A 22,374-nucleotide genomic window follows, 5' to 3' on the forward strand; every position below is an offset into this window, starting at 1 on the left:
AAATTTAGAAGTGTCATTAATTATTTTTAAATTTAGAAGTGTCATTCCTTTTAAAATGGAGTAAAAAGAAAGGAGTGTTTAACTAAATTCTCCAAACTCACTCAGATGCACCTAAACATTTTTCCTTTTTCTCGTCCATGTACACCTAATCTTACAACACCCCCCCCCACCCCCCACCCCCAACACACACAAAAAACAAAATGGGAGTTAATAGGTAAAAAGAGTATATTTTTTTAAAAAGGAGCTTGCTTCAAGATTTTAGAATAATCGTTCTGCTAATATATCAAGTGTATGTGCAAAACTGAAAAGAAGAATCAGACAAATGCTTTGCAAAGTGCAACTCTGGGCTTAACTCTTCACCAACACACAAAGATGGGGGTCTCCTCTTAGTTGAACTCTGCTATCCCAAAAACGCGTGCTGTTCCATCAGACGAGGCAGAAACAAGGTACTCCCCATTGAAAGATGCAGATAGAGACTGAATTGCATCAGTGTGTCCGCTAAAGGTCCTCACACATTCTCCAGAAAGGCAATCCCATATCCGCACTTTCCCATCAACACAACCTGTTGCCACATATCTATGTTGCCCCAGCCACAATAAGCATGTTACACCGTCCTAAAACAAAGTTACTGTCAGCGAATAGAAAAAACTGTGGTTTATTACAAAACTTGGATCTATGCACTGTGGTTTACTCCAAAACCTGGAACTAGCATAGAGTAGTCACAGAAGCAAATGGATGTTCAACTGCATTTAAAGATACAAATATATACACTAAAGAACACAAGGAAGTTCAAACCTCATGTTCGCATATGGAACGAGGTGTGGACAGTTGTAAATCCCAAATAATGAGATTATTATCCATGCCTCCAGTTGCAGCCCAAGTAGCGCTGAAACATTATGAAAGTAGTCTAAAGCACCGAAATTAATTTAGCAAACAAAAAATTAGTAACAGAGAAAGGAACATTCAAGGCATGCAATCCAGGATATCAGGATCTGCTGGCGGGCAAAGGGTGAGTACAGCCGCACCAGTGAAAATCAATATAAAGTCCTAACTACTATGTATCCCAACACGTACTAGTTCGGCAGGTAAATATTTAAACGTTTGCTACATTACTCCACCATGACTTATCAAAATATATAGCCATTTTTCTACATTCACATCCCAAGCTTAATTCTTTGGAAACAGTTTTTGACATGCTAGTTTGACAGAAGGATGACTAAACTGATGCTATATTACCCCCACCATGACTTTCTTTCCCTGAAAAGCTTGATGTTTCTTATGTAAATTCATGGCTAATTATTGGAACTTTGAGCCATGAAGTCCACAACCAATTTACCTCATCGAATGTGTTTCCCAACTGGATAAACTCATTAAAAGTTTGAGGTGACCAAAGTTCAACAAAATTTTAATAATCTCTCACTCAGGAGAAAGGCGAGACCTGGCATAAACAGCTTTCTAGTTTCAGCCATGACGATTTACACTTTTTTGAACCTTCTTAAGGATAAGAAGTTGTTAAGCAGAATGCTCTCATTTGAAACCACAATCTGTTTCTTAGACGACTAGAGATCAAATCCAGAAATATACAACAAGAAGACTCCAAAACACCTGAATACAACACAGCAAATCCATGCTAATCCAATTTTACACCAATAAAAGATCCTTATATAAATTGATAGATTTCTGCTTAGACACAGTTAATACTGAAGGTGCATCGGATTTTTTTTTTTTTTTTTTTTTGTGAAAATGTTCTTAACCACTAAATTTAATTTGTTATCATGGACTATGCCCACATAACTACTCTCTCTTCAGTAAAATTATCCTCAGGCTTGCTGATAGAATTTGGTTCCCCTTGATGCAATTTTACAATACGACAGTCAAGTCTCAGTGGCTAAGGCACATTCACATATTTGTGGTTTGGTTGTTGCAATTTTTTTCCAATTGTCCTCCATCATCTGTCAGATAAAAGGCATCAAAGGGTAAAAATACAAGGATAGATAGAAAGACGTCAAATGTAGACAAAACCTTGCTGAAAAGCCGACACATTCTATCGAATCTGTATGAGCAATCAGAGAAGTGACAACCTGACACAGAAAATATTAATCAGTGATCAGACAAACTGTCTCCAAGGTCTGGAAGCATCACTTACATAAAAAAAAAATTGTTGTGAATATGTAAGCCTAATGTAAATTATCATCTATCGAGGATTCTGACATTTCCAGTAATTATATTCACTATGCGAGCAGAGTGATCCTTTGAGCCTGTGAGAGCACGGGTTGAATCCAAGCTGATAGTCAAGCATGTCAGTCCGTCCGTGTGATATGGATGACCTTTAAACAATAAATAATTTGTTTTCAAAAAACAACAAATAATTACTATAATAATAAGACCACATCTTGAAATTCATGTAATATTAATTTAGAAATGTAGTTCCTTGATGATGAGAGATGAGAAACATTAAGTTAGCTATATTAACATAAGCTGCAATCCACAACTTTTATCCAGCATTTTTTATCTCAACCACATCTCCTAAATATGGAGAAACACAATTTACTATGATTGCCAGAAATCCTTCTAGGCTTCTACTTCCTTTTTTCCCTTTGACAAGTGCCAGAAAGCCTTCTATTTGTAGGCCCCATACTCTTCTTTTTGTGTGTGTGGTGGGGAGTGGGAGTAGGGGGGTGAAGTGGAGTTATAACTTTACTTTTCATCAGAATTTGAAACGCATAATGCAAAAGAAATCAAGATTTAGCAGCCAGAAAGCAAAAAAACTCACCTTCTATAACATGGATACTTTGGGCATTCCTTGGGTCCCATATCCTCAGGGTCGCATCATCAGACCCGGTACAAATTAATCTACCTGAGAAAGCATATATATGAGAAATGTAGCTTCTACTAAAAGGAGAAAAAAAAAACAAGCAGTTTTAATGGAGAAACAAGGATGTACCATCAGGAGTGAAATCACCACAGGTTACACTGCCATGATGACCTAAAAATGTGTTCATCAAAGCATTGTTATCAGCATTCCACATCCAAACAGAAGAATCCTCTGAACCTGCCAACACTACATGTCCTCTCGGATGCCACCTGACCCACTGAGCAACCTCACAACTCATAATTGATCTCAAATTGTAACACAAAATTGGATTTGTTACGCACGAGAAAATGCTTCACCTCTATTCCTTCTTCAGGACCTTCAAGTATGCTGTTCGGACCACCTAAGGCTATGTTACACACTCTTATATTCCCATCAAAGCTCCCAGAAGCAAGCAACTGACCATCAGTACTAAATGCCACACTAGATACAGAATCATCGTGACCTGCACCATGTCTCAAAGGGCTTAAATAAAAAAGTGTGACGAATAAGACTCATCTAGTTAGCAATACAAAACCATGAATCATTCAGATGATAAACACAAGACAAATTATATTCTTGGTGTTAGTCATGACTTAATGACCTTGTAACTCAAAAAGCATATCATCTTGACCAATCCTCCACATAAATCCTCTATCATCTCCACCACCTGTTGCCACCAAATTAGCATCTGTTGGGCTGCAGGCAACAGTGTATAGTTCACCTATTAAAAGGAAAAAGAATTGAAACAATTAACTTCTAAAGAAAAAAGTAAAAGAAATCAATATCGAAGTACAAATTAATAATAGACTATACCCAATCCAGAGGCATCGACTACAATGAACACATGGTTGCATCAAACTATTAACTACTATGAGATCCATGAGAACACATCTAACAGCCTCAATATATAAAATTACTTTGCCGATGAGTTAAAACCATCTTATGTGAAGTAGATTCCACAAACATGTGATGCAATTTTTTATTAGGTAATATATATGAAAAATTCATGTATAGGAGGACAAACATCTGATGCAAAATCTTGATTGTATTGCCAGATTAAGTTCTTATCACAATATTAACAACTAGATCAATTTGCTAGAATCATAACATATTTTATTCTTCCATTGAATTAAGTCGACTTCCAAAAGCATATTCTATAACTCTCAATATGAAATCATGAGGATTTAGTTGTCCATAAACTTAGTCCTAAGTTTTACCTTAATTTGGGCAAAGTTGAATCTAGTCCTCCAGGAACAATTTCATATTCCACATATAAAACTTGTTTGGTATTAAGCCTTGGAATCTGGTATCTACTTTCTACGACTTCTACTACACCAAGATTTTGTGCCTTCATCACTGTTATGTGTGCTCCACTATTACTACTTGTCTCCTAGGATCTTTCTTTATAGTACTTATCGTCATTTCAAGCTTGCCTCTTGGACAAATTAGCTTGCTTTGATTGAAGATTTGATAATTCATTTCGCACTAAAATATGCGCCACTTATCTTAAGCAACGTCATTCAAAGGAAATATAACTTCTACGCATACAATTGTATGTGACTGAAATTGCAATATTTTAGTCGGCTAAACAACCTAGCAATAACCAACACGAAAAGGCCAAGAAACTGAATGTTCTTCCTTCATGTCCATAATTGTGAACTCAACATAACATCAGGCAAATTCAGGTTTTCCAACTACTGCAGGACTAAAATGCTAGTTTCATGGGCGGAGCCACCTTAGGCGAAGGGTGGTCAGGTGCACACCCTTCGCCGGAAATTACGTGGTGTACATAGGTTAAATCTTAGGTATTATGAGTATATATTTAATTTTGCACACTCTTAACATAAGTGAGAAGAAAATTTGCACACCCTTCGCCAAAATCCTGGCTCCGCCACTGGCTAGTTGCAACAAAATAGCATATCAACTGAGCATTGTTCATTATTCAATATCAAATAAAAAGAATACTAAAAAGTACAATATACCAGTATGGCCTGTGAATGTATGAAGGGAATCATCAGCTTCATCTGAAAACCATTATCCCAAATATCCATATCAGTATGCTAATTAACAAAGAACAAGTAAGTTTGAACTAAGCACCCCCACCCCACCCCCATCAGCTTCAACTAAATTACTTACACTACTAAGTAAGTAGTATTTATTTAGAGATTTAATAACCTGTAATTATATTAAAAAAAAAGAAGAAGCTTAATTATGTCAATATTTTTTACACCATCACAAAAAGTTTAAGAAGTTGCTGTCTTGCTGAAGTAGTTGAGTCAAATAGAAAGCTGTAAACATATAATGAAGCTAAGGGGATTCTTTTAGATAGTTTGCAATATATAGAGGTCTTAAATTGAAGAGACACGTTTGTTAGTGAAAGGACATAACCAATTCGAAAAGTCATCTCTTAGATTCTATAAATATGAGGACATTCATGAAGTAGCATAAGAAAGACGCTTTAGCATAAGAAAGCTTGTATTTTCCCCAATCCGTATACGATCAATATCTCTTAAGGCCATTTCTTCTTCGATTATGTTTACCTATTTTTCTAACAGATTCAGCACATATTATATAGGTGCTAAAAGTAATATGACCTTTTATGTACAAGGTAAATTTTCGACGAATGAACCCCTCCAGGTACCCCTAGCTCTGCCCATGTATTAAGTGGCCATAAATTTAACTATGAATAAATAAAAGACGAGTTAAGGGAAAAAGATTGGATTATTTTTTGTCTACCGTGTTCATCAAAGTCTATTTCTTGTAATATATCATTTTGATCGCAGTCGTTGTAGTAGTCGTCAAAGTCATCTTCATGTTGGGGTGACCGGGCATCCATTTCTATGTCGTCCATCGTATGAATAAACGGTGGCTGTGTGTGATTTTTGAGGTTTGTGTGTGTGCTTGTTTTCAAATTTTTTTTTTTTTGAGGTTTAAAATAAGCGCAAAAAAATAATGTACCATTTAATTAGAAGACGAAAAAAAATCTATATATGGGACTACCCCAACTTATTTTTTCAGCCTTATGTTCGCAAATTTTTTGCCTAGCCAATCCAAACGGGCTCTAGAAGGACAAAAAATCTATATATGGGCCCAAGGCAGAGGTGGACCCAGTATTTTAAGACGGCGGGCATCATTATCTTAACATAAATTTCAACAAATTTTTTAATGATCACTGAGGAATAATACCGCGTGTGATCGTTCACTAATAGAGTAGATGTGTGTTGAAAATACAAGTGTATAGGTCAAATATGATTTTTTAGTAATAAATAAAATTTAACACAGTGAAGCAAACGAAAGATGCTAACATGTGTTAACAGCGCATATTCGAATCTGGGCGAGCTCATTTAACGCTTATTGTTTTCCTAGGCTAAAAAAATTAATTAAAAGTGACATTCGGGTTCTATCCGCGATGACATATAAGAAAATATTGCAACAACGTGCCCAAAGATCTTTTGTTTGTTAAGTACACAATTAAATATATGTTAATTCCTCAAAGTATATACACATATATATGCATAATTTTTTTCGAAGCTAACGAGTGCACGTGCACTCCCACCCTTCCATGTGGGTCAGCCTCTGGCCCAAAGTCGAATGCTAGTTGATTACATTTAAAAAAAAAAAAAAACATGTATTATTCACCTAAAATTAGTCTCCTAAATTTGAGCAGTTAAAATTATGAATTTTGATTATTTGAATATGAAGATTTAGCCTGTGGTTAATTATAATTTCCAATAGCTGAGAGTTTCTCTCGTACTGTGCAACATGCATGAGTAGCGTAAAGCTTACAGAAAAGTTTACTTCTTATCAGTCTATTAGCAAGCAAAACGAAAGCTTACCTTATTGTATCAGAAAAGTTCTCAACCTATTAAGTAGGCTTTTGGCCATATAAAACAAATATTTTACACTTTATTTGAAATTTTTGAAGTTGGAGTTGTGTTTGGTTTTATTTTTTGTAAATAATTTTGAACGTTTAGTCTAAAATCTATTTATTAGAGAAATCAATTGAATTTAATTATTTGAATGAGGTTTAAGCAGCATAATCAATTCAAATGATATTAAATCTTTGCTTATATGATTGAAGCAATGAAATGATAACCGAAATAACAAGCGCAACAAATAAAAATAATCAAAAGACGAAATAATACAAGAGAGAAATTCTTATTCAATCTCTTTTATCAAGCAACAAATGTTGCTTAAGAACAATGCTGAATGATCGTGTTTATAGAGAGAATGTGGGAGCTTTCAGTATTCAAGTGAAAAATTAAATGGGATAACGGAGATTTTTGTAGAATAGATGACATTAACTAACTTCACTAAGAGCTTCACATGTTACAGCTCAATTTTCTTGCAGCTATTTAACAAATTAATTTTATATGATTTTTTATCTCGGAACTTAAATGTTATCTAGCTTATCACATCTCGATCGTTTTGATTAAGGAATCATTCCAGAAGTTTTATCATTGATAATTTTATCTTCTTTTATTTATGTAAAAATGGATTGAGATAAACTAAAAAGAGTAAAACTTTATTAATAAAATGGTATAAGTCGATCACCACGTTATACCCCAACTTTTTTTTAATTTGTCGATTCACAAACAAAAAAAAAAAATCTTTTTTTTACGTAAAAATGATCCCATTTTATACGTTTCATTAAAAACACCGATACAAATAGTTTGTAAGACGAGCCTCTATTTAAATCATATTGGCTATGTTTTTAATAAAAAAGTATTGATTTTTTAATTTTAAAGCATATAGTTAATTTTAGTGAATAACTCAAATAAATATTTTAACACATGCAATAATTAAATATGTGTTATATATGCGAATTGTAAAATAAAAAATAAAATATAAGTTAAATAAAGGCACACATTATTGGCAATAAATGTTAAATTGTGTAAAGCTATTAAACGGCACAAGACATGTTACATAACAACAATCGCTACATTAAAAAAATTACTAAAACCACAAGCAACAATAACTGAGTTGCGCCGATTCTTTTATCCCTCCGTTTGCTTGCACGTACTACAAAAAGATAAACGAGCAGGGAGCTATATCCATTTCATTCCTCCTTTAGTTGTAGTCCGCCCCAAAGTTCACTCGTATTCGTTTGCAATTAAACATAAGTGGCCAATATGCCTCATCATCCAACAAGTGAAAAATTTCCATCGTAATTTGCTCGTAAAAGCAAAAAAGTACTGCTAACATAGTCCTTTGTTAATTGGATATCACAAAATTTAATTGTACGTGAACATGGCATATGGTAGTTTCTCCATTTCCCACACGAACATCTTTTAAATTCAGACTTTATGTATATTTCCGCATTATTATGTGCAAATTAAGAATCTCAAAGATCTTAAATGTTGTACAACATAAAAGAAATGTAAGTTTTAGTGACCTCTCCTAGTATTCATCAAACTTCTTTCAATGTAAAATGTCCAAAACTTTTTATCCGCAATCAACAAATCGCCATGGTGCTTCTCTCAACAAACCGATCAACAAGATTTTTAAACGTATAACGGATCATGGCAAGTAACCTACCACGAGCTTTCTTCAATAAACCGTTGTAAGATCGAGACATTGTTTGTCATAGCCCCCCACCTATGACGTTGTCCTTAAGCAATGTCCATTCTCCTCCGAAGAGATTTAACCATAGGTATACTTTCATTGGGAGGAGACATTGTTTTGATTTGTTCCATCCTTATTTTATATATTTCTTCTTCCGGTGCTCGTAGCCGCAAACCACATTAGGTTCTCAAGGTCACCGTGAGGAACTTTTTATGGAAGATTGCTTTTAAACGCCGAACGCAAAACCATGGTGTTTTTTGTGGTTGTAACCAATCAGCGTGTTGGACATATTGCAAGATGCCCCGACGACGTACGTAAATAAGTCCAATTCCTTGTCTCTCACGAACAATATGTCTCCACAACAACACAAGGAACCACGTCCAAGACTCAAAGCTCTCACGTGCAACAATAGCATTGAAGGAAAATGTTATTGTTCGCATCAATTCCAACAACACCAGCGCTTCATCTCATACTTAACGCATGCATTGAGTACCGTCTATCGAGATGACGTGCTCGCAAATTTGAATCCATCGATGCTTGGTTTATAAGAAAAGAAACTTGAAGATGTGTTCACCTTGCATTGTAATTGATTCGTGCTCCCACTCAACAATGGCCCCTGGATTGAAATATTTTAAGGTAAATGCCATGTATCGGGGCAATGTCTTGAAAGAGGTTTCAAAATCACCAAATACCATTTCAATAGCTTTCTTACGCCCTTTTGTGCTTTTCTATAACTAGGAGTAAACAAATGCAATCCTTTTATTTTTTCCCGAACCGACTTAATACTGGAAGTACGGATCACATAATATATGGTATCAACGTAGTAGCAATTGGACCGTTCAAATTGAAATGATCCTTTCGTAATCAGCGAGACAACGGGTGGAGATCCGCTTTCTCGCCTTCCACATACCACTTGAAATTTTCTAAAACGGATCATCCACTCACATCCCAACATATGACGCTTGGAAAATAACCCTCCAAAAATTTACCTTTACCGATCACAAATGAACTTTTCTTTTCGAGACAATATTGTCTCACCGCATTTTCATTTCCTCGCTTGTTAAAAATAACATACCTAGACGCATAATACAAGGAAAATTATTTTTTGAAAAACGGGCCAACAAATAAAAAGAATATTCATTGCCACCATACTAACTCGATCCGATAAATTCGAAAAAAAGGTTTTTTACAATCCCAAAAAGTGCATCGAATCCGGACCGTCATCTCTCATGAAAGCAAAATCATCCGGCCTTCTTCTCGTGTTATCCAAATATTTTATATCGCATTAGAATGGTATCTAACGTTACCATCACTGGGAAAGAATGTCTTCATAAGAATGACCATCATCATTAACTATCATCGTTCGTTTCGTGCGATCTAACGGATATCACTATCCGACTGGACGGAGTGATCATTAGCTACATCATTATTGCTAACAATTTGTGTGCCATGTGTTGGTATCCTCTATGCACATTATGCACAGGATTTCCTATAAAAGTACGTGAGTGACGTCGATACCAACAAAAATACTGATAATGACTCGGGGTCTTCGCTCATACTCGGCCTAATTACCATTTGTCGACGATTTTCCCACAAAAGCTCCGTGTGCAAAATTTTTCGATCCTTCATCGTTCATAGCATACCGTTTGTCACGTTTGTAATGAGAAGGATCAATCTCAAGACATGGTCAGAATATGTTGTTTCCTACCGAACCGCTCGAGAACGCGGTTCCGGCATGTGCCACTCTCGATAGATCCCACAAATAAGTGGAACCTCGCGCTATCCAAATATCTTGCCACGCCAACAAGACTCGTGGAGTCCATTAATGATGGTCTCCGAATAAGGCGCCACAAAAACTACGATAGAAAGAACATAAAATTACATGATAATAAAATAAATAAATTACACATAAGCGTAACAATTATATCAAAACGCCATTAACAACCATAATTATGATAAAATACCTGACCATCTGTTAGGTTGTCCAATACATCCCTACATATGGGTAGCACAACACGTGCCTCATTTTCGCGAGCTTTACGATGAGTCCACTTTCGTGCAAGAGCCGTGTGTGGGTCAAGGGCCCTGGGTGGTGGCTGCATCGGTATAATTCGCTCCCAAGCCCAAATCTATATTAAAAATTTAAAATAAATACATAAAAACCTTATAACTACCAAATAGGACAACCAAATAAAATTATATAATTTTAAAGGTCACGTATCTCCGCAATAAGGAAATGAATCCACACACATCCTTGGCTTTCTTCAACGAAGCGCGCATAAACAAATATACAAATATGACAATGCAACCGCTCCCCCAAGCTTGTCTACTCCATTGCTCTAAGGTCACGCATGTCAAGCAAATAGTCTAAATTAAGTAAGTCACCGGACTTATCCGTAAATATCGTGCCGCCACAAAGCCATAGCAAGTACAACCTAAACGTTGCACAACAATTTCTGGGTCCGATCCGTAATGTCATCTAAGCCTCTAACATATTCAATTAATTTATTTAGTTCTAACCTACTAACACCATTAAAACAATCCACCGGGTGCCCAACCATATAAGCTCATGGATTAATTGTTGCCACCCAACAATACCTATATTTCTAGCATTAACATCATTCAAGGGATTACCATCAACAATCATGCCAAACATGATCTCAATATCTTGTAATGTGATGGTCGCCTCACCCGTACTTGCGTATGAAATGTGTGCGTCTCAGACGCCATCTCTCTATAAGTGCGTTTTGATTTCGCCAATCATATGATACACATCCTACCTCTACTACTCCCCTAAATCCACATAGGCCAAAGTAGTCAAGGATGGGAGGATGAAAAGGATGACGCTTCACGTGCTTCCAAAATTCGGTATCCGCGCGGCGTGGAAATAGGCATCCGGTCGGTCTCGGTCACAGGCACCATCCCACACAGCTTGTGATCGATGCTTCTCCTGGAGTGTTAACACATCATACACTTCTGGCCCCGGAGCAAGCTATTTGGAGTAACTTACTATTAAAAAAAAAATTATTATTCCAATTTTAGCAGAACAAATATTTCAAGCAGATAAAGTCGACTTCCATTCGCCTTAATTAGAAACCACCGATAGTGGACCACATTAATACCTATAAGGTATAGACAAAATAATTATCCACCCACTTAGACTTAGTCCCATATAATAAAACATTATTATGACATTTTAAGTATCTTTATTTTGGGCTACCGAGGCATCAATTAAATTTCACTTTTTCCGACTATATAAATATCACATTAGGTATAACAATCCACAAAAATAATGTTGGACCGTTGATAATGTTAGCCACTTAGGAGTAGATCTTCCTAAAGCTCTTATGTAAATATCTAAGCGCACTAATTTTTAATTGGAGAAAACAAGTATTCAGTTGAGCATTGAAAAGGAAACACATGTATTATCGATAAGAGTGTCACCAAAAATCGCCCAAATTTTATATAACAATCCACAAAAATAACGGTAACATAACAACAAATTTCTTCAAAAGTGCTACTAAACAAATCGACCTTTTATATAATAATGCTTCTAACAATCATATTTTAAGTTCAAATTAAAATAACACAAATAAGACAAACATATATCTTATACGTATTAAAATAACACAAATAAAAAATAACAATTAAGATATATAAGACAAACAAATATTCTACATCTACTAGAAATATACAATTATATGAGCTAGAAAAAATACCTTAATTTAGATAACAACAAAAGATAAGGATGAACAAGTTACTCCAAAATTAGGTCAGAACCTTAAGGTTTTAAAAGAAAATAAATGGAGGAGAAGGAAAAGGAGAAGGAGATCAAAATTAAGACGGAGGAAGAGCGGAGGAGACGATGAAAAATTTAGGCAACAACCGAATGATTGTCGGGGAGGGATCCACGTTTTACAAATATATATTTGTATAACGTGGAGGGATCCACGTTTTACAAATATATTTTGTAAAACGTGGACTGATCCACGTTTTACGTAAATTTTTTTTTTTTTTTCTGTTTGTGAATCTGACAAATTAAAAAAAAAAAAGTTGGGGTATAACGTGGGCTGATCCACGTTATACCCCTTTTGGTATATAAATTTTTGGCCGCCCCCTTTTAGTTTATACCGTGTATTTTTATACCCTTTTGGTTTCGGATTCCATATCTTCATGACTTGCTCGGCCATCTGTCTTCGTAGGGTGTAGTTCCCCTTTGACCCAGTCAATCAAAGGTGGCTCACAACCTTCCACGTATTATTCCAAGCGGGCGGGTTTGCGTTTCCTACATATTTCACTAGTACAGATAGTCGTCACGATTCAAAATCACTGAGTCGTGATACTAACCAGGTAAGCGAACCATTACCAGTTTCATTCCATTTTCATTTAATTTAAGCAGAAAAATAAGCATATGAATCAGTGATAAGTCATCACGAGTCTCAATAATCATAAATGTGAAAATAGCAGAAATAGACACAAAATCTATGGTGATATGAGTACAAGAGCCTCTAAGAGTAAGCAATATAAATCCAAAAAGTGGTGATACACTATATAAGACTAAACAAAATAAAAATGAAGTAAATAGAGAACGAATTCGGTGTCGCGGATCAGCTAGGCGTCTCACTCCGAATGTCTCCAAGTCACGAATGCTCAAACATGACCGCAAGCTCCACTAGTACACAGATTTGAATTTGCATAAAAGAGTGAAGTAAGTGTAGTATCTCATAGAAAACAATATCTACTCAGTAAGTATCATTGGTTACAGACTTGAACATATAGAATAATCTTCAACGATTAATAATTAACAAGAAAAGAGAATAACTCAACAAACTGTAATGGAGATTTAACATAGAATCAACTCAATCAAGTAGAGGTACTCATATGATATCAAATACTATGCATATCATGTAAAGTGACAACTCATGGCCAAAACCAAATAACCCAATATCCTCAACACCTACGTACACCTGGACTAGCCGGGGATTGCTCGGCCTAGCGGCTCATGGGGGACAATCACGTTGAGTAAATTCCACTTAACCCCCTTAATCTTTTGGGTTTGGATAATAATACCCCTTCACCTTTTGAAAGAGATAACGAACTCCCTCAATTTTAAATCAATGGCCAAAAATGAATTGAATCATTGCATATATATCAAAATGTTAAAAATAGTGCTCAATTAACATGGATGATAACATGTACTTCTTTGAACAGGTAAAAGTTTTAAGCAACTGTACTTATATTGTTAAAAAAATTAAACTTTCCTCTCCACTTTTTCTTCTTTAGCTATTCTTTGATTTTTCAGAATCTCGTTTTGTTTCCTAGAATATTCTTTTTGTTGAGCTCAAAATTTATCTCTATCCATCTTGTCACTTGTATTTTTGTTATTATCGAAATTTTACTTTAATTGATTAATTTTCTGTAACACATTTATTCTATTTTCATGTCAGTTTTACATATCTAAAGGAGTAACTATCTTTTAAAAATAAACAACTTCGAATGACAATATAACTTATAGGTGAGATAATATTTCAAATTTTTGAAATCACCTGACTATGTTAATTTAAGTGATTTTTTATTTCAAGCAAAAGATGAAATGCATGTCGTATTATTTATTTACCTAAAAAATGTTTAGGTAAATTAATGAAATTACTCCTTTCTATACACTATTTTGGTTCGTTTAGTTATTCTTTTCACTTTTTAGAAAAAATTATAATAGTTGATCATGATTAAAGGTCATTTTTGACTTTTTAAATATATGCAATGATCCAACTCATATTTGATCATCCTTCAAAGAATACGAGTGTAATAATAACATTCGTCGACCAAAGGACCACCCTAAGATGATCAAGTCGTGGCTATTGAGAACGAATTAAATCATATTTCAAATCAAGGAGGTTCATTGTCCCTTTCAAAAGGTGAAGAGAGTATTGTTTCCAAACCTAAAAGGTTAAGGGAATTTAAAACTTAATGTTATGAAGCGAAACCTGAGGCGGAGGTCTTGAAATTATCCCTTTATTTTTTAAACTAGTCAATTTACCCACGCTTCGTGCGGTCAACTTCTGAACTAACAAACTTGGTCTTTTTATAAATTTAATCGAGCTAAAAAATAAAATTTTCATAATATGAAAAGTGAAAAACTAAATACATAATGTAAGACTACATCGGAAAGAAAATCAAAACAAGACTACATCGGAAAGAAAATCAAAACACGATGCTTAAGAAAATCAAAACACGATGCTTAACAAAATCAAAACACGATGCTTATATTTGTATTTTTCTTTTTGTTTAATTCTAATTTCAAGCTACACTAGTTTAATTCTAATTTCAAGCTACACTAGTCTTACTTGATCATGGTTAAGTAATGTATTATCACCTTATTAAATTACTTAAAAATGATAAATTAGTATGATTTGATGCAAACAACCGATGTAAATATTTATCTATATATATTATTGTTACAACATCACTGGCTCACTTTGAATCCACTGTTATTGAAAAAAAAAAAAAAAAGGAGGGGGAAAATCACCAATAGTCCTTGCACGAACAACTCCCACCCTCAAAACAGTGAAACCGACTGGAATCCCGCACAATAATTTTTCTCTCTTCTATTTTAGAGATATATTTGATCGCAGTGTGACAATCAACGCATGTCCGTAGATTCTTAAAAACCTTTATCTGTGTTCCAGGAGGAGTTGCAATAATTCCAAAGGCAACTGCAAGCTTTTCACTGTGATAGGAGAGATTTTGCTCCTTCTGTTCCTCTTCCACATCATGCAGCACATTATCGATGTCAGGGACGTACCCCTCTTCTTTCATTCTCCTCCAAAGCTCCCCTAAAAAGTCATATATTTCCTTTGACCTAGGATGTGATTTATCACCGACCAAGAAAACATGGTCTTTTCTCTGCAAATTGATCCAACTTATACCTGGCTTCTTCACCACACCTTTCTCTTCCATGACTTGTCTGATTTTTGCTACTTCAGTCCATTTGCCAGCTGTGGCATATATATTTCCGATGGTAACATAAGTAGCTGCATTTTCGGGCTCAATTTCAAATAGTGCTTCAGCTGCTTTCTTTGCTAGTTCAACATTTCCATGGACTCGGCATCCTCCAAGCAACGACGCCCACAAAAACTTATCAGGCTTCATTGGCATCTGACTAATAATCTCTTCCGCCTCCTTAAATCTGCCAAATCGGCTCAGGAGATCAACCACACAAGCATAGTGGTCTGCAGTATGGGTTAGACGATGCTTGTCCTTTATCGAGTAAAAATATTTAAGACCTTCATCGACTAAACCCGCATGAGTGCAAGCAGAAAGAACCCCAACAAAAGTAATATGGTCAGGCTGAGTACCAGATTTAAGCAACAAGTCAAATAACTGAAGAGCTTCACTAGGTTGGCCATTTTGAGCATAACCATTAATCAGTGAGGTCCAAGAAACTACATCGGGCCTTGGGAGCCGCTTAAATACATTATATGCACCATCTACACTCCCACATTTGGCGTACATATGAACTAAGGTACTTGCTGCAAAGGAAAAAGGATCAAACCCTATACGCATCATGTACCCATGTACTTGTTTTCCCAAATGCTCCATCGTTTGGTGCGCACATGCATTCAAAAGTCCAGCAAAGGTAAAATCATTAGGCCTAATTCCTGATTCCATCAAAAACGAAAACAACGAATAACCTTCCTCCCACCTCCCATCTCCAAAGTATCTATCGATCATAGCCGTCCACGAAACAACATCCTTATCTTTAGTCCTATCGAAAATATGCCTCGCTTCGTCAACGCTCCCACATTTACCATACATATCACTCAAAGCACTCCAAACAACCGCATCAGAATCCAACCCGGTCCTCACTATACGACCATGAATCTCCTTCCCCAAACGTAACGACTGAATAGAAGCCGAAGCAGAAAGAGCACTCGAAATAGTAAACTTATTACACTTATTCTTCTCATCCCTCTGCATCACTCTACACAATTCCAATGCAAATCCAGGCTTATTACACTTCACATAACCCGAAATCATCGCGGTCCACGAAAAATTATCTCTCTCAGGCATTTCATCGAACAACTTCCTCGCATCATCAATCAAACCCAATTTCGCAAATCCAGAAACCATAATATTCCAAGAACACAAATCCCTCTCAGACATTTCAACAAACAGGTTATATGCATCAAAGGGTTTATCACATTTACAATAAAAATCAAGAATTCGATTAGATATAACAACCCCAGGTCTAAAACCTAAACATTTCATAATTCTATGAACTTTTTTTCCTTCTTCAAATGCTCGATTTTCGATACATATACGCAAAAGTGTCGAAAAAACTGTAGCTGAAGGACGAGTTTCGGGTCGTTCTTCGAGCAATTTAATGGCTTCATTTAAACGATTTTGTTCGCAAAGAATTTGAAGGGCTTCGTTGAATTTGTTTTGTTTACATAAATGTGTAATGATTTGGTCTTTGTTTGTGGTTTTTTCTTTTAAATGGGTTGTTGTTATTTGTGCTGTAGAAAAATAAGATGATGATCGAATAGCAGTTAGTGAAGCTTTAAGACTTGCTCTCATGGTGCTTTCTTAGTGATTAAAACTAGTCGTTGGAAGGTTTAAGGATGTTTTGAAGTTGTGATAGGTTAAGGATGTTTTTAGTGGATCCAACTAGTCTAGGGGTCGTTTGATGCTTACCCATACCCTCCAAAAATTAAGGATTCGTTTGCCATGAATTTTTCATTTTTTTCCCGATTTTTTTTTTCCACTTTATTCAAAAAAATGCATTTAGTGCTTAAAATTTGAAATATAAGTGTCATTACTTCTAAAACCAAATATTTTTCACTTTATTTGGAATTTTGAAGTTGGATTTGAAGATGGAATTGTGTTTGGTTATAGTTTTTGCAAAAAATATTTGATTGTTTGAATGTACTGAAAGTGCAAAAGAGGGAAAACAAGGTTTAAGTTGTTTTCCAAATTTCAATTTCATGACCAAACGCTGATTTTCAAATAAAATGAAAAAAAAAAGAGGTCCTAAATTAACAAAATTCAAGCTCACCTACCCCCGAACCAACCTTATCTACCCCCAAACTCTACCCACCTAACCTTAAAAAATAAAAAAAATAAAAAAAATTTACCCTTCATATAAGTAAGATATATCATTATTCATATACATGTTATAATTTGTTTATGCATTATATACTTCATATATTTGCAAATTGTACCTGAATGTTTATAAAGAATGTATAAGCGTTATATATAAAGTAGATACACTTTTCACACTATATATATACACACATTATATACATTTTTATCAGTACCCACCGTATCCACTGTAATCCTACATGCCCATTTTATGTATAATTTGTGTATAAGAAATATATAGTCAATGTATACAGTGTATGATGTACACACACTAGTTATACACATATTATATAGTTATTATACACTAATTACTAATGTAAGTGATATACTTTAGTATACATAATATACAGAGTGTATAGATGTTATTGCCGTTGAATTGTATGAACTCGTGAGATTGAATATTTGGTGCATGTGTGAGACTTTTTGGACTAACCTGAATTTTGGAAACGGACAAGCGTGACATTAGGAGTTGAATATTTAGATTTTCCTATGTTTTGTTTGCTCGGTAGGATTTGTCTATCCATAGTCAATTTTTTGTGGAATAATTACGGCCCAATACGCATTAGTGACCTAGTTTGTTCAAATTAGCCCAATGATCTAATTTGCAATTCTTTCAGAATTGCCACATCACGTGCCCATTTGCTTGATTTCGGCATTTGATGGTGCACGCCGCCGCTGACCCTACCAGCACCGATCCCACTGTCACCTACTTCATCCTTACTGTCCGAAATTGAAAAAATTACGGGAAAATTAAAATGACAAAGAAGGTGATAGCTCCATGGGCAAGGATGGCGCTATAGAAGCCCTAAGAAGACCATCCTCAAGGTCACAAGCCAGGAGATGCAAGCCAAGGTTCTTTGACTTCAATTGGAAATCAAGAAGATACTTATCAAAAGAAGAAAAGCAACGAGTTCCAAGAATTGTGAAAAGGGAGAGCTAAATGCTACACATATTCTATGGTCCAAGCCCAAGAGGAGGAAGATTGGGGCCCACGTTGAGCCCAAAGGGAAGCCCAAATAGCTGAAAATCAGACCCATAAAAGGGCTGAAATATTGCCCTTAAAAAAAAGGAATTCACGTTTGAAGTCTTTCTAAGATTAGGCAACTTTTCCTATTTTGATAGGGAATAGTTTTTGGGAATTATTTTACATGCTTTCCTAGTTTAAAGTTTTCTAGTTAGGTTTTAGTATTTAATTATTTCCATAAAAGTAGATTCTAATCTCATTCTATTTGGGATAAGTTTCCCCTATATATAAGGGTGAATTTTGTTATTTTCATTAGAAAAAATAGTATTATTATTGTTTCTCTACTTTACACCTTGTGTGGCTACTTTAGATTTATCTCGCAACCTTATGCTAACGATTCTTTTAAGAGTGAAGATTAATTCATACTTGATATCTTTGATTCTTATTCGTAAATTAAAGAAGGTAATTAGTCTTATACTAATTATTGTCTCTAATTTCTTCGAAATAGGGGTCTAGATCACCTTTTGATATAAGTTCTTGAATTGACTCTATTAGTATCTTAATTAGTTTTAATCTGCTAATTTTGAATACTAAGACCAATTAGGGTTCTTATCACTTAATCTTAAAATTTAGGGATTTTATTCTTAAATTTCGCCTATCTTTACATTCTTGTCTTTAATTTTTGTATTTTCGCTTCCGCATTATAATCTTGTTTTGTTCAAGTAACCCGATTCTTAGAAGGAGAATTGGAGATTTCATATAGTTATTATTACATGAATAATTTATGGATTTGTTAATTATAAATGGGATCAGATCAGGAAATGTATAATTAATGAAAAGAAGGGAGGAAGAATCAGAAAAGGGGGAAACTTTTTATAAGATGAGGGAACGAGGGAAATCGATAATGGCAGATGCTGCAACCTTCGTTCTTCACACATATCCGTAGTGATTTCAACTTTCGAATAATCGATTTTTCTAAAATCTTAGTTTTTGTTCATTGATGAAAAGAAAGAAGTGGGAAAATCTTAATTGACACCAAAAAGAAACTCTTCCATGAGATTTGCTACCACTTTGTTTCATAGTTTGTTTGGATTCATATTTGGCATTGTAGCATATGTAATATATAGGTATACGAAACATATACATTTTCTATACATTATCACAATTTTGAGTTGGTTTCGTGTGTTTATACATGATTATATAAAACATGTACATTATATATATAGAGTATATGTAATGTTTATATATAGCTATACATAACATATACATCTATACACAAATGATATGGTCCTCTACATTGGCTGCAAATTAGATGTGTGGGTCGTATAACTATGCAGAACATATACATTCTCTATATATGATGATGCAGTGGACTATATTGACTGCAAACTAGATGTATGGGCTGTATATATGAGTTATTTCCCCATCCTTTTTGGGCTATAACTGTTAGGCCTAATCTTTAACTAAAATAATCCTAATAGTTATCAGCACGAGTATATATATATATATATATATATATATATATATATATATATATATATATATATGCTAATTCCCACAAAAAGTAGAAGATACAAAAACTAGCCAACTACTCTATGCTTTTTAGGTTAGAGCTGCTTGGGCAATTCGCAGGAATGCCCTTATTTTGGGGTGGTCTTTAATTTTTGCCTATTAAATTGGTGGTCTTTAATTTTTCTCCGTCGCTAGAACCGTTTGGTTTCGGGTTCGAACCCCTGCTCAGTCAAAAAAAATTTAAAAAAAAATTGCAAGGTAGAGTTTGGTTTCACAAGGCAGAGATTTGCCTGCAAAACTTTGCCTTCAGGCAAAACTCTGCCTTTAGGTAGAACTTTTGCCTGCAAAACTATGCCTACAGGCAGGATTTTGCCTACATTCGGTGAGTGCGAGCTGGCGTACCCTCGAAGCGCAAAACTCCGCCTTAAGTTCTAATTTTGGCTCGAACAGGCCTAACTTTTCTACAAATTTTATCTTGTGAAATTGTTTTTTTTTTTTTTAACTGAATCGGGATTCAAACCTCAAATCTCATGATATTAGGTGAAAGGGCCAAAAATTAAAGACCACCAATTTGAGGGTCAAAAATTAAAGACCAGTGCATCTGAAGGACACTCCGCCCAAAAAAGGAATTGGAGCTGCTAATGTATTTTCGGGCAAGACCTGGCCAATTTAATTTGCTTAGAAGATATTTGAATCGTACGACTCAAAATCATGAAATTTCGGTTTCTATTCTGGCTTTTGAACAAACATGGTTTAGTGTATGAATAAGCTGAAGTACTTCCTTTGGCTTTATTACTTTCTTGAAAAAAAGTTAGAAAATTCTTCTCTATGGTAATACAAGAAAAAGGGACAATTCAGTCCACAAAGCTCTAGCTATGCACATAGTCCGAAAAAGGTAGGATCATATTGAATTTATTATACAAAATATTTTATATTTCTGCAAAAGGTTACATATCTTGATCAATCCATGACCTCCTAGGGACAATTCTTATAATCGGGCCACAACTCTCCTTCCTACTCATAGTACAACACTATTCTAATTCATGTAATTAAATCTTGTTCACGAACCAAATATCGACAAGTCTAAAGAACTATTTTCTCTTTTTTACATGTCTCTGTTATACAACATTATGATTTAGACCCCCATCAATTCTAAGTACTAAAAAAGTAGAGGCCAATTATAACTTACATGAATTCTTTAATAAATGTGGGTGGGGTTGGAACCGATTTTGTGCAATTGGTGGCCCTTGTTCAACTCACATTTTTATTTTGATCAATAACGCAAGCTGGAAATGTTGGATGTTTCGGATTTAAACACCAAACCAAATTCTCGTTTTTAAATTTATACACCATACCAAACCAATAAAATTCGGTTTTTTGCCAACCGGTTTTCTCGTTATTCGTTTTCGGGTTATAGTTTTTTTTTTCGAATAATCTTGATACAAAAAATATAACTTTTACGTCAAATGTTTCTTTTGTCCTAGTAAGATACAACTAAGTAATTAAGGTGTTTCATAAGAAAATAACACAAAATGTGAGAAGAGTGATGACATTGTATTAAAATATTCAACAAAAGATAATAAAATCGGTTAAAATAAATATTGCTAATTAATAAGCCATAAAAAAAATGACCATAATCTAAAATACTAAGTCATGCTAAAATAAGTACGGTTAATAAGTATTAATTACATGACAAGAAAAAAACTTAAGTTGTATTTTCACTCTCTAAACCAATTATGCAAAACTAAAGAATAGATATCCAACATTATTTTCATTTCTATGGGTAAATTGAAATTCTTTTGTTAGTATTAGTGTTGAGTTAGTTTTGGTTTGGACTTTATATGAGTTACTAACATCCATAGGATATAAAACTTATTCACATTCAAAATCCTAAGTTCAAGCTTGAATAATATGATAATAGATGAAAAACTATGAAAAAATTAAGAAATATTTATACATTACATTACAAATAAATATTTTTATGTATAAAATATTTTAAAAATTGAATACATGTAATGTCGGGTTGGTTTGGTTCGGTTTGACAATTTTTTTAGCTAAAACCAAACCAAACCAATTATTCGGGTTTTTTTTTCCAACACCAAACCAAGTCAAACCAAACCACTATGCCGTGGGTTTTTCTCTGTCAATTTGTTAATTAATCACTTTGTACACCCCTACTGGAAATGTTGGATGTTTTCATATATTGTGTTTCTTGTAACCTTTGTAGTCATTTTCATGAGGTACAAAATCAAAAATGAGGACGAAAAAGAAGTTCCTATTATGCATTAAAGAAATAATAATTACTAACATATATCAATTCTCATATGTATGTGGTTGG

The 22,374-nt window shown here is 34.5% G+C and overlaps 2 protein-coding genes across 2 annotated transcripts in view; both read right to left on the reverse strand.

Annotated features, from left to right (window-relative positions):
* Positions 1-219: 219 nt before the first annotated feature.
* The window catches only part of LOC132040930 (uncharacterized), a 61,683-nt gene continuing 39,528 nt past the window's right edge, over positions 220-22,374 (reverse strand). Inside the window, exons 3-11 of the mRNA XM_059431617.1 lie at positions 4,837-4,878; positions 3,456-3,575; positions 3,172-3,317; positions 2,945-3,092; positions 2,774-2,857; positions 2,212-2,327; positions 2,023-2,081; positions 796-886; positions 220-614 (exon numbers count right to left, since the gene is read on the reverse strand). Of these exons, the coding sequence (XP_059287600.1) occupies positions 387-614; positions 796-886; positions 2,023-2,081; positions 2,212-2,327; positions 2,774-2,857; positions 2,945-3,092; positions 3,172-3,317; positions 3,456-3,575; positions 4,837-4,878 (1,034 nt within the window). The 3' untranslated portion in view covers positions 220-386. The remainder of the gene's footprint in view (positions 615-795; positions 887-2,022; positions 2,082-2,211; positions 2,328-2,773; positions 2,858-2,944; positions 3,093-3,171; positions 3,318-3,455; positions 3,576-4,836; positions 4,879-22,374) is intronic.
* Positions 14,923-17,109, reverse strand: LOC132040566 (pentatricopeptide repeat-containing protein At4g37170-like). The gene has a single exon (XM_059431214.1). It carries the CDS (start codon positions 16,994-16,996, stop codon positions 14,942-14,944), a length of 2,055 nt encoding a protein of 684 aa, XP_059287197.1. The 5' UTR covers positions 16,997-17,109; the 3' UTR covers positions 14,923-14,941.

The sequence above is a fragment of the Lycium ferocissimum genome, chromosome 12, assembly GCF_029784015.1.
Source record: "Lycium ferocissimum isolate CSIRO_LF1 chromosome 12, AGI_CSIRO_Lferr_CH_V1, whole genome shotgun sequence".
NCBI classification, from domain to species: domain Eukaryota; kingdom Viridiplantae; phylum Streptophyta; class Magnoliopsida; order Solanales; family Solanaceae; genus Lycium; species Lycium ferocissimum.

Coding starts and splice junctions, on each gene's coding strand:
- LOC132040566 (XM_059431214.1), bottom strand. CDS start 16,996: ATGAGAGCAAGTCTTAAAGCTTCACTAACTGCTATTCGATCATCATCT.